A 13099-nucleotide genomic window follows, 5' to 3' on the forward strand; every position below is an offset into this window, starting at 1 on the left:
AACGCCACAACAGCAGCTTCATCCACTGGAATCAGAAGGAAAGATTCATGGGGGCCATCTAGTGGTCATCGTAATTATGACGGCTGCAATGTAGGATAGAAGTTGGGATCAATTGACATCTGATGTAGAATTATAGATTATGTCTTGCTGACGAGCAGACATAATCTAGGAGACAGTACAAAAAAAGCCAGAGTGGCGTAAAAATAGAGCATGTCGGAAAATCCACAATTACAGACATGTAAGCACACACCTCAAAGATCGCATATGGAGGACATTCTGTTTCAGACCAGCCTTTATACACACCCGCCATAACTCTCTGAACCCACCCACACCACGCCAACCACATGAAGACAACTCCTTCATAAGGGGTGATATTAAAGAGTTGGTTGTTTTTTTATAAAGCTACTATGACAGAATAAAGGAGGGAGGGAGAGACAGCATCCAGGAAAGGCAAGCCAGAGGTTAATCATAGTACGTTGTCAACCAAGCACATTTTGGGAATTCTGCTCGGTTACATTCTTGCCGAGGGCTTTATAGAAATAGTAAGTCGATTGTGCTCATACAGCACTTTTTTTTTCATTTCAAAAGTCTCAATGCACTTTACATGATCAGTCACATTAATTCACTCTCCCACTCAATCAAACACACATGATCGAGGAGCCAGTTTAAGGTGCCTGGGGCATCTGATTATCAGCCTCTGGATTGTAAGGTGACCTGCTCTACCAACTGAGCCACGGCAGATGAAGAAACATTCAATCTGGCTCTTACCAGAGAAACTTCAGCTACCACAAATTCTGAAGCTGGTGTACTGTTTGTCTCCTCAAAAACACTGAACTGTTGGTGCACAGGCAGACTGCTTCTTCGCTTTATACTGTGGTTCCTCTGCAGTCAACGGAATGTGTAAATAGTATTGATTTTAAGAGGGAGGGTGGATTACTTATTGACAAAGTCAAGGTAGTTGCACTTTTGTGTTTTATACTAAACAACGTCAAACAACTTGTATTCCACACCAGTATACAGACCTAAGAGTTGGTATGGTTAATCCAATCCACACGGACCAAAGAGAGAAAACATGAGCTGCAATGAGATAGTTTCCTCCATCCGATGTGTTTGAGGAAAAAGTTCAAGAGCCGAGTCTATTTATTCTATTGGAACAGTACCCGCTAGAGAAAACTCAGCCGACTTAAGTTTTTAGAAAAGCTCGACTGTAATACCAGCAGGTTAGACAAGGGTGGGGTGGATCAAATTAGAAAGCTGCGATATGTCAGCCCTATGATCACAGGGTGTCTTTAGTTACACGGCGAGGGAGCGGTCTGCGTATAATGAGCATGTACCGGGAGCCGTGATGAAAGGGCTGTCGTGGAAAGAGCAGGCTGGAGGAGAGAATTCACTCTGATGTAGGTTATGTTCTGTGCTCCAGTCTTTCCACGTGCGCCATTATCAAACTCTGTTACATTCATTGCTTATTCCTTGCCTCTCCTGTTTCTTCACTTCTCTCTCGCTCTCAAACACTTCTTAAATCTCTGTTCGCCTCCAGTATTTCATCCTTTATCATCTAATAGTTTGCCAGTGTCTTATGTGCCTCACTGTGTCTGGTTCCCACTTGGATGTGCAGAATTGATCTTTTTGCAGGGAATAAAAAGTCAACTTTTTTTTTTCATTGCGATCTTTCTTTCTCATTTCACATCATTCAAACACCTGCAGTGTCACCAGCTCCAGCATGTAGTTCACCCTGAACTACATGTTCACTGCTGAACTTGGCGCTACAGCGAGGGCAAACATATGAAAGAACAGCGAGTACAGCAGCAGCAGCAGCAGACAGGCACAGACCTGACATTAGATTGAAAGGAACATTTCAGGAGCTGCTTAAAAACACTGCTGCATTGGCTTTGAAAAAGCCACACACACACATGGGGATACTCATACACACTGAGTGGTGGTTTGGAGACAGTGTGGGAGTGCATACGCCTCCATTTCCCAAAATAACCACCAGATGAGGAGCACGGAGGCAGGGCGAGGTTAGTACAGAGAGATATAAATGGATGCTAATTGTATGGCTCCTTCAGATTACACTTAAACACAGCAGACTTATGCATAAACACACACTCTTTGTCAGTGCTTGTGCCAGAATGATCATTCTGCCCATGCAGAAAGTGTGACGGATCATGCTCACCTTCACATGCTCCCATGGATGGTGTAACAACTGAGCACACCACATGGATTAACATGAATAAAACTGTGTGGTTCTCAAATGTCACCCAAATCCAACCAAAACTCTCTGGAATTTTTTTTTCTTCCACATAATCCCTCTAGAAATACAATTCAAAGAAGCACATTTTCCCAAGCTGCTCAATCCCAGAGTATGGAAAGCTGACTTTAGATGATTGTCTCAGCTTAGGAAGTCACATTTGCAATAATTGGAAGCACCCGACCAGAAGAAGCTGCATCACATCAGTTCGAATCCAGTCGCACTTTCCACAACACAGTTATTCCTCCCATATTCAAGTGCCAGCGACTGACTTTGCTAAACCATTGGGCTTCAAGAGCCTCTTAATGCACATGAGGAGGGAGAGAAGGATGACGTAGGGCTGGAGGAAAGGAATCAAAGCAGAGCTAAATATAAATGGTAGATAATTACAGGTTTGATATTCCTGTTGATGAGAAGGAAGTACGAGAGACGACCAGAGGAGTTTGCACACAGCCGTACAGCTACAGGTTTTCTACCAAGAAGGGGTCCGTGCTCTTTCCTCCAAGCAACACACTGACAAAGACATTTCTACACAACAGGAATTTTTGGAAGTGAGAAACAGTGTATTCCCCTCCAATTGACCCGGCTTTGATTTTGCAATTTTCCTGGTGTATCCACAACTTGACATCATGAAAAAATGCCAACGTGTTGCAAGTGATATTATGTCAGCGCTCAGCTGCAGTTCTAAATAAGCTGTTGGTTGGTTTTCGATCATCTGTTCTCTTTTTTTTTTCTGTAAATCATAGCAACCTTTCATAGCAGAAGATTGAAGCAAGTGTGTGACCAAAGAGAGGCAGAGCTGAAGCCACCACAGCTCAGTTTGTAATACAACCACCCCATCTGCCGGTCAGACCAGGAATTACAACACATTTTCAAACTTAATCTTTGAATAAGATTACTTTGCCTGGGGTGAATTATTTGACACGTGGAGGGGGGGGGGTCATCATGTGCACAAAAAAAAAACAAAGCCATACTCTACTAAATATATATGGACATATACTAGATATATGAAACATAGAAAATATCAATTAGAAATAATATGTAAAAGTACATTGTGCAGGATTTATTTTCTCCTCAAAATTCTGAAATCTCATCCGTGAACGAGTTGTCCGGGGTTGCATTTATACTCTATTGCCAGGGCGGAAAAACCAGTCAGGTCCGCGACTGTGTCCGGGTCGCAGTGCTGTGGACAAGTTGTCCATTCACCCTTTATTTGTGTTGAGTCTCCTCAGCTCCACATCTACCTCTGTGATGCTTTGAAGCGGGCAATCCTCTGCTGGGGAGGTGTGCAGACAGTGGGAGTTCAGTCAGTGGGGGTTACATGGGGGGAGGTGAGAGGCTTTAAAGGGGGGGGTTGGTTCCTCCCAGGCACTTATCCATGACTTGTGGTTAGCATTACAATGGACAGTGTTGGTTGGGTTGATAACATCCACACAGAAGTTTACATAACCGGTCACACACTCTGTGAGGCTGTTGATGTTCTCGCCATGGGGCTCACAGGGTGCCGGCCAGTCTGTCACCTCAAAGCACCCCTGGAGTGTCTCCAGAGACCCTTCTGGCCATTTTCTTTACAGTTGGAGATGTTGGTGTTTCCCACTTCACCAGAGGCACAAAGCAAGTTGTGAAGTTTCATCCCAGATAGACGATTCCCAGATAGACGACTTATTATAATAAGTGAATCATTTGTAACATTTCAGTGACGTAGGATGAACAGTAATGTATTTTTACACATTAAGACACATAGTTCCTTTGAAAAAGTGGCTCAACATTAGTTTAGAATCACGGTGGGGAAGGAAAAAAAAAAAAGCATGTCGGACTTAAAACACGTTTTATAAAGACAAATAAAGCATAAAGTAGCTCAACAATGGCCAGGGAAAGAAACATGTATAAAAAGCCGGGTCCCGACGTCAGACTAAATACATGTTTTGTAAAGACACATAAAGTAGCTGAACTGAAGCTTTCGTCAACTGCACTGTGAAATTCCTCTCCATTAGTTCACTTTTATAACTACCGGTATTATTAACATATTATTTCCCCATATTTCCACACCATAACTCAGATATGGAAGAAATAAAGGAGTTATATAATAAGTTTTGATCTACCGCAATACTGATTGGATTTTACACATTATGCCAATATTATTTGCTAATTTTGACTTCAGGATATTTATATGTGGCTATCTTATTATTAAGTGATTATAAGAGAAGACAAACATTTCTTCTTGCAATTTTCAAATATTTCTGAGGTGAGTACAAAAAAGTTGGGACTAATTACAAATGTTATAGTAAAGAAATATATCTTGCTTCAAAACAGAGCAACTTTTTTCTTCTATACCAGTGTCAAACTCACTTTAGTTCAGGAGCCACAAACAGCCCAATTTCATAGATAGATATAGACAGATATAAACTTTTAGTTGTTGTCGCACTGAGTATACATTTAAAAATGTCTATACTTTTGCAAAACTATACAGTTAAATTCCTACAGTGTCAATGTATATCCAATTTTAAGAATATTATCGAAAAAACTGTTAAAAAGTCAATGGCTTACGAATTCCTAGGTCTATTTAGGCCCCTGTTTTATTATGCTTTATTTGGCAACAAAGGGTTAAGGACGGACAATGTCTCCAGTCTATCACAGGGAAAATAGAAATGGTTGTTTACTAACATATAACTCGTGTTTACAATATGGGAGAGGGATCCGCGAAAACATGCAAACAAAGCACAGAACGTCCCGGCCCTTTGAGATGAATGCCCTGCTTGTGTGGATCAAGAAGTTGTGTGTTATCACACATCACCGTCCACGCAAGAAAGCCTCTTGCGCACGTGTGCTGCACATTACGGTAAAAAAAAAAAAAACGGAGACAAACAAAAAGCCCCGCCCGGCCCAGTCCTCGCTCGCAACAGTGACGTCAGCGCGCCGCGGCGGAGCAGTGACGCTCTGCGATTGGGCGAGCGCGAGGCTAAAGTGTATCGTGGAGCGAAAAGAGGAGAAGAACAACAACAGCCGCGGCCCGCATGAGGCTAACAACGCACACTCTCGCACTTTTCGGCCGCACACTGTAAAGACCTCGGGTGAGTAGACTTGTCTCGCAAGCGTTTGCGTGTCGACGCGCGTCGCTCCTCGCTGAAATTGTCCACCGGCGGCTTCCGCCCTGTGGGAAGTTTCTTTTGTCCTCTTCAGTCAACAACAAACACAACAGGCGAGTCGGCGAGGGTTTGACCGGGCAGAGCCGCGGGTTTCTTCCGCTTCGCCGGCACCGTGACAACACGTTAATAGCGCCCCCGTGAAATTGCGTTGCGTGTTGCCAAAAAACAAGGCGCTTATCTGTGAAATACCTTTGGACCGGCTAACGTCGGAGGGGACGAGAGGCTGCTGGGTGTGTTACACAGGTGGCCGGATCACACTCACAATGGACGATGCCATTTTACGAGTCTGGATAAACTTCCTGATGTGTTGCATGTTAATAAAATGGCAGTAACGCTGCGGCAGTCTCACTTTTTGCACCCTTAAAGTTGTTCAACTGATATTTTGCTGATATAAAATACCATGTCTGTGATCAGTCTTGTTTTGTTTTTTGCTTTTTTTTTTTTTTTTTTTTTTGCTGTGCATGCAATCACTGAGGTATACGCTATGATTTCCAGTTTCAAAGTTGTATTATCACTCTTATCTTTGCAGATGTCAAGATGACTACCAAGTTCACGATTTCAGACAGTGAGTCCGAGCCAGAAGAGGAGGAAAGCAACCAAACATCAGAAGGAGGGGAGCATGTCCGCCAGCGTCACAACCTCACCTTACCTGAACTCAGACTAGGTGAGAAAACACAGTGACCAGCTCTGCTGCATCCACTCACTTTCATTCAAAACCTCTACCACATTTTACACTGATGCTACCGTCTCCATTCTTCATGGTGTGATTCCCACAGTGCTTTATTTTAATTCAAGCCGTGGCCTTTGTGTGCCAGGTTATCGTGACAACATCTTGGAGACTTTACATAATAGGGCAAATCAAAACGGAGCTTAGGAGAGTCCACTGTCTCCTTATTGAGTCTGAACTTTGCCAACATTTGTTCCTTTCTCATTTAGGCCCTGTATTCAAGGGAAACTGCAAACTCCTTTTGGTGTTTTGCATGTTTGCTTACATGAAAACTGAATTATTTGAAAATGCTTCTGCTGCACATGCGCAATGCGGTCGTAGCAAATAGTTCTGAGCGGGATTCATTCTCAACATTGAATGAGGTGTGTGCTGTTCATGCTGGAATTTAATAGTGCTTCTCCAACAAGGTCTACATACAGTCTACTACTCCCATCATCTGGAGACATTATTTTTCTTACAACCAAGCCATACTGAGTGAGCCAAAACAATGAAGAAAGACAGTTTAAAGGTGTTTCAATGTTTAGGAGCGTAAAAACAGCACCTACTCGTGTCTCAACATGAATACTACATTGTTTTCAAAACACTAAACCTCAGAGACATCCTGTACACAGAGGCTCTGTCCGTCATGGTAAAATGAAATTGCCGTTTAAGTAATCTGGGTTATTTTTGCATTTAAAATGTCTTTATTCAGTGGCGTGACAGGGGTGCATTTGTATACTTCCTGGAGTTTTCACTCAGATCATTTACTACCAACAAAAATATCATCTCTACATTGTTTATGTAACGCAACCTCTCATCGCCAACCACTACCTACCTTTTCCTTTCCTGGTGTAGCAACTGGTCGAATCAGGCTGAACTCGGAGTCCATCGCTTCCACGGCCTCCAGAGACGAGGAGCTGCAGGCCAGGGGGGAAGAGGAGGCCGGCACGCCCACAGAGGGGGCTCCGTTCCGGGGGCGGTCCAAATCGGCTCCCCCGGCCCTGTGGGCCGCCAAGAAGTACGGCCAGAAGCTTCGAAGGATGAGCGACGAATTCGACAGTTTGCTGGATAAAGGGGTGAGAATGAATTTCTGATGAAAGGGACAAACTCGAACCCTTTGTGGCTCCATCAACTTCCTCTTGGTCTTTCTTCGTTGCGAGCGCCTCGTTTTAAACCTGTTTTTCTCTTCGCGGTGCAGGAGATGAAGAAGCTGAGGAATCCAGACCCAGCCAGACAGATCCATCACTCCAGGAGCTGGTGGAGCTACCTCTTCAGCCACCAGGAGAGCGAGGGAGAGAACAACCACCATGAAAACCACAACCACGACCGCACAGAGTAGCGGGGGACGCTACGTGGGAGCGACGGAGGAACGGAATCAGGCGACAGCGACAAGGACGCCAAGGGGGCAGTTACGATACAGAACAGTGTGACCTGTGATGGAAGGAGAACAGTCCAAACACGAAGACGTGCTGAAGACCTGAACATGTCATTTTTATACGTCATTGGTAACTACATTTGAGTAAATTTGTATTTGTATTGATTGTGATGTAACCAATATTGTTTGGGCAGCCCGTTGTGCGATGGTAAAAGTTGGTCCGGCCTGAGGATGGACTGTTGAAATACAGAGTCGCGGGAGGAGACATGATTTCTAGAAAAAGAAGAGAAAAAAACCAAGATTTGTATAGTCCTGCACTGTAGAGAGCAGTCAGTTTAGATACTCAACGTTTCGTTGTCTCTCACATCGACGCTATGCAACATGCTGGAGATGAGGAGACAAATGAACTGAAACCAACACACCTGACAATCCAAGGCCACCTTGAGCGCTGTTGAGAATTTCCTTCCTTGGCATCGGCAGCGTCTTTGCGTTAACTGAGGCTCGTTCGGCTCCAAAATATTTTTGCGCCCCGCGAGCTCATGAAGAGCCGTCTGTGCCAAAACAATCAGCGCAGGCAGCGCCAGCGCAGTTTTGAAAGGGTTTCAATCCTTCATCCAGCTTCCCGCTCCGCTACTTTACAAAACCGACGCCACTTCAAACAACTGTACTCGACTACCAGTAACCGCTTTATTTCTCAAATAAAAAGAACAATCTTGTTAAAGGACAATCTGATGCTCTGCAAATAATATCTTTTTGTAAAACTTCAGGGTTAGATTATAGATGACATTAAACATAAAAAAATAAAAGCACAAACCAATATAAATCTATCTTTATAAAGCCTTGGATGAGCAAAAAAAAAAAAAATTGTTGAATTTTATGTGTAAATATGTTGATATTTTATCAAATGGCACGACCTGGGCGTGTTAAACAGGCAGTTCAGCCAGAATTCTATATAGCAGGTTTCCATGCTGTTCCATTAGCTTGGCAAGCTGAGCAATAGGCAGTGTACAATCCATGTTGAGACTAATGTGACTGTGCGTACATCAAAGAAGTGGGATAAATAATCTGCTGTTTAAGGAGCCAGCGCATTAGCCTTTGGTCTCATTTAGATCTGGGGAATCCAGTCACATATAAAATATATAACAGTGGAGACTGTTTTTTATAGACAAATCAGTTTCTTGTGTCAGATTTGTTTGGTTTTTTTTTAATTTGTTTGCTTTGCATTGGGATGTGACTAATATGAGACCTTAAGCGTGTCGAGCTTTGCCTGTAGAAGCTCTGATCTGATGCTACATTTGCTATTCTTGGAGATGAAATGGCACATACCATACAGCATGTGACCTTTACCGAAGTTGGCATCCGTAGGGTCGGCGCTTCTACTCAGCTCGGCGAACACGATTAGGCTAACGGTGACTTGTCTATCAGTATGTGGTTGTTGAAAATGGTAAAAAAAAAAAAAAAAAGGTTTGTTCTACTCGTGTCTTATTCTCTTCCACTCGACCGGTAGGGTCGAACTGTGAAGTGCTCAGATGTGCAGGCTAAGGGGGCTGCATTTGTATTGTCTTTTTACTAAAATCTTGGCTTTTTTTTTAAAACAAATTTCTTATCTTTTTACTTTTTTTCCCAACTTGATTTTAAAGCAAGTGTCCCAGAAAATTTCATCGGTGCTTCAAAACTCTTGATTGTGCTTCAACAGACTGTCTAAACTAGTTTCTATCGAACAAAGAGTGACCTTGTTGTTTTATATAATTTTTCTTAGAAAAACAGTTGCAACATGAAGCAAAAAAAATATAAGTAAAAAATGCAGTATTTCCGTTTTGTGCATTTTAACAAGTCGCTACTAAAAGTGTGCTGCGACACACGTCGTACAGTTGAACCAGCTGGCAGAGGATATATGCATGGTGTTGATGCCAGATATGAATGCTTTACTCCTTTTAAAAAAAAAATGAACTTCAGCTAATTTTGAGCACAGTATCACGCTGTGCCCGGTGCCGTGGAGCCACGTGGCCAGCCTTCTCTCCGTATATCCAGTTACCGCCTTAAAACTTCACTGCTCGCCGCGTCTCGCGTTTTTGCTCCGGACGAAAAAGAAAAAAGCACAATAGACTACGTAGAGGAGCGCTTCCTCTCCCGACTGTGAGGAAAACCGGTTCAGATGACTTGTGCAGAATTCAAAAGGGTCATGTTATGGTTGGGGGGGCTTTTGACACAAATGGCGGTGAACAACAACCCCGGAAGAGCCACGTCTCCGGGGTCGCCGGGAGTTCTGCAGCCATTCTTTTAGCATTACTTGAATCCGGAGTGGAGAAAGTCACATTTTAATATTTCCACTTTTTCAGTTTTTAATGACTTTTGTAAATGTATTTTCTCTACAGCTGTGAAACCTCTGGTAATATGCTGTCCCGAATAAAAAAAGAAAAAAAATTAAGAGTGGTTTCATGTCTTCATTTTGACTTTGCAAAATACAATCAGGAGGCTTTGAAAGTTTGAAGAATTTAGTTTAAAAAGAAAATCTGTGATGAACAGCAGAAAGCAAAGATAATATGGGAAGTAATCCAAATACAACAGCAGAGGAACAGACTTATAAAGAGAAAATAAGTCAGCAGGCTCTTACGTGAAAGGCTTTGGTGTACAATGGCATGAACAGTATGTCGCAAAACTTGCTTTAAATTTTCCATTCTCACTATGCACAGTTTGTACAATGGCCCAGTGTATTTGACACATCAGAAGGGACTGAGCACATTCATGAATAAGGCAAGACGTTTAGCCAAAGTCCCTTTGGAGGCCAATGCCAGCAATATGACTTGAGACGGGATTTTAAAAAACTGAATTCTTTTTTGTGTCCTGTGGTTTCCCCATAACTGTCAGTGCTGAACAGCTTTCATGCCACCTCTGAAGGATCCCAGCAATATCTCTGGCCGCAATCTAAAGCCGACAGCCTGTCCATGTCCGTCTCGCTCAGAGTGAAGTTGAAAACTTGGGCGTTCTCCCGTATCCTGTCGGGGCTCGAAGACTTGGGGAGGGTCGGGACGCCCTGCTGCACCGTCCAGCGCAGCAGAACCTTGAGGGGAAGTGAAACACACTCGTGTTCGGGAACGGTCTTACAATTTCGTCAAACAAAAGATGAGAAATTCCGCGTGGTTATTCACCTGTGCAGGTGTGCGTTTGCAGGTCTCTGCGACCTCCATGACCACGGGATCAGTGAGCAGCTCTCCTTTACCAAGCGAAGAGTAAGACTGGAAACACACTCCATGCTCGTCACACACCCGCCGCAGCTCTGCCTGGCACAGGCGTGGGTGAAACTCCACCTGGAGACGAAAAGCACCCACAAATGCATATGCAACACCGCCGATTAGAAACGGTCTCTATCTGAGGTCGTACCTGTAGGAGCGCAGGGGGGATTTTGCAGCTCTGCATTAGTTCTTTCATGTGTGCTGGGGTATAGTTGGACACGCCGATGGCCTTGAGCTTGTCCTGACTGTGAAGCTCCTCCAGTGTGGCCCAACTCAGAGCTCGATTGCCTGGAATCAAACATTAATTAGGTATCGAATTTTCAAGGTTACTTAAGAACTGCAACAGCGGAGAGTAGAAATGTGAAACGACGGCTCAATCTCCTGATCAGCAGAGGATTAATTCATCAATAATTCAAAAGTCTTTGGCAAAATGAAAAGTGTTACTGTGATTGTGCTGCATTCGTTTTCTCAAACAATCAAATCTTTAGGTCATGCAGTCAGTTCTGTTTCTGACTGAATACACGGACGTAACGCGAGGTCTACCTGGGTTGCGCTGGTCAGAAACTGCAAGACTCTGTGTGCCAGGCCAGTGGATCAGGTAGAGGTCGATGTAACCCAAGTCCAGCTGAGACAGGCTGTGAAGAGCTCCCGCCATAGCCCTCTCACCCTGATCCTTAGGGCCCAGCTTACTGCGTCAAGAAAGAAAAGACTGAACAGACCACTAAAAGAATTTCATGACCTTGAACTCACTAGAAGGCAACGTCAGCATCCGTGAGTCAAAGCCAAAACAAACATGTTTCCTCAGTCAGTCGATGTCTGCATTATGGACTTTAGCTGTTACACTCGAAAACATTACAAAACAGCCCTTTTAAATACATTATCTATGCTGTAGCTGTAGTCATGAAAGTCATGCATGTTTGCAAAAATAGTGGAAGCTTGTTCCTCACCTGGTTATAAAAACATCCTCTCTGGTCAAGCCATACTTGGGCAGCAGCTCCCGCAAAGCTAGACCTAAGTCAGCTTCGTTTCGGTAGACAGCGGCGCTATCGAAGGCCCGGTAGCCAGCAGCCAGGGCAGCATCCACCGCACAGTGCACTGCTTCGGAGCCTTGCAGCTTGTACGTCCCCAAACCCAGGAGGGGCATCTGAACCCCTGTGTTCAGGGCAACAGACGGGCTGGAGGCGGACATCTGGTCTGTCAGACAATTTTGTCCACTGTGGTAGCTGATTAGATTCCCTGGTCTGCCTAAACATGTCAAAGAAGGGAAAAAAAGTTTAGTGAGCATCATGTTTTCTATCAGGATGATGCATCTTCTATGGCATCTATATGACTTATGGTTGGATAAGTGACTGTACTTTCCTGCAAAATCAGAAGTTTAACAGTTGCATTCTGTACATAATAGACTTACTGCAAATAGGTGTCATGTCATCACGGAAAATATGTTCTTAATCTATTATGTGAAACAAACATTGAGATCATGCATTCAACCATAACTGGGCACGCCTCTGAATAACAATCATCCACAAATAATAGTTTCATTTTCAGACATCAGAAGTGAAAAACCTCATGCAAATCAGTGATGTGATATAAACTGGTCTTTGACGTGATACTATTGAAATGCACGTTCTGTATTAGTGCAGCAAAACAGTTTTATTAAATAAATGTTCCAATAGTCTGTCATTTAAATCGAGTGATCACTTTATATTTCTTTCTCTCTTACTCACTAACGCACAGTTATATGATGCAATGCGACACTGCAAATGTCAGTCAAACGCTGATAAGAAAAAGCATTCAAATGTAGGAACATAATGTAAAGAACACGCGTCGTGACGTAATTTACGCTGTTTCAGGTACAAACACCTGGGACGTGAGGCTGACGTAAATCAACGTCAAAATTACTAATTCTGAGTGGCGCACTGAATGCAGAGAGTACACGTTTTTTCTGTGGTCAACATTTCACCCCACCTTTAGGGTCGTGAGTCCTTTCGATGGAGATGTGCGTCGGAAAACTGCCAACGTGAGGAAAAAAATGTACACAAACAAACTCAGCTAACTTTTAGCTGCCTCCGCCGGTTCCTGCGGCGCGTGGTCAGCTGACAGTCATGTGAGCGCCTGGGCGGGTTTTTTCCCCTGCCGTCACCATAGTGACACCTGGTTCCACAGACCTGATTGGACGAGGATCCAGCGAATCACCGACAGCAAAAAGCGAGAAAGGCGGGACTTTAGCGGCGCTGGCGAATCGGAAGGCATCACTTGATTTGAGTGACAGACTCCTTTTTAACTGTTGAAGTTCTGTTGTGGGGCAAGATTTGGAGTGAAGGAGGACAAGACATAGACGAGGCTGCTTACTTGTTGGAGGCTTTACGGTAATTAAAGAGCTTCAGCAGGAAG

The 13099-nt window shown here is 43.8% G+C and overlaps 2 protein-coding genes across 3 annotated transcripts; one reads left to right on the plus strand and one right to left on the minus strand.

The window, feature by feature from the left end:
* The first annotated feature begins 5170 nt into the window (after window positions 1-5170).
* Window positions 5171-9872, plus strand: badb (BCL2 associated agonist of cell death b). Of its 2 annotated transcripts, none has more exons than XM_080518804.1 (4): window positions 5171-5319; window positions 5924-6058; window positions 6956-7176; window positions 7299-9872. In XM_080518804.1, the coding sequence occupies exons 2-4, from the start codon at window positions 5932-5934 to the stop codon at window positions 7437-7439; spliced, it is 489 nt and encodes a 162-aa protein (XP_080374930.1). In that variant the 5' UTR covers window positions 5171-5319; window positions 5924-5931; the 3' UTR covers window positions 7440-9872. The 2 variants fall into 2 exon arrangements, with proteins under 2 accessions (XP_080374930.1, XP_080374931.1); XM_080518805.1 differs by lacking the exon at window positions 5171-5319 and adding an exon at window positions 5541-5637.
* Window positions 9873-9959: 87 nt separating this feature from the next.
* LOC308146850 (putative oxidoreductase YtbE) lies at window positions 9960-12779 on the minus strand. The gene is made up of 6 exons (XM_080518803.1): window positions 12674-12779; window positions 11656-11953; window positions 11252-11397; window positions 10857-10996; window positions 10625-10783; window positions 9960-10536 (listed from the first exon to the last, which is right to left on the minus strand). Exons 2-6 carry the CDS (start codon window positions 11895-11897, stop codon window positions 10357-10359), a joined length of 867 nt encoding a protein of 288 aa, XP_080374929.1. The 5' UTR covers window positions 11898-11953; window positions 12674-12779; the 3' UTR covers window positions 9960-10356.
* Between the last annotated feature and the right edge of the window lie 320 nt (window positions 12780-13099).

The sequence above is a fragment of the Blennius ocellaris genome, assembly GCF_963422515.1.
Source record: "Blennius ocellaris genome assembly, chromosome: 23".
In the NCBI taxonomy this organism is placed as follows: Eukaryota; Metazoa; Chordata; class Actinopteri; order Blenniiformes; family Blenniidae; genus Blennius; species Blennius ocellaris.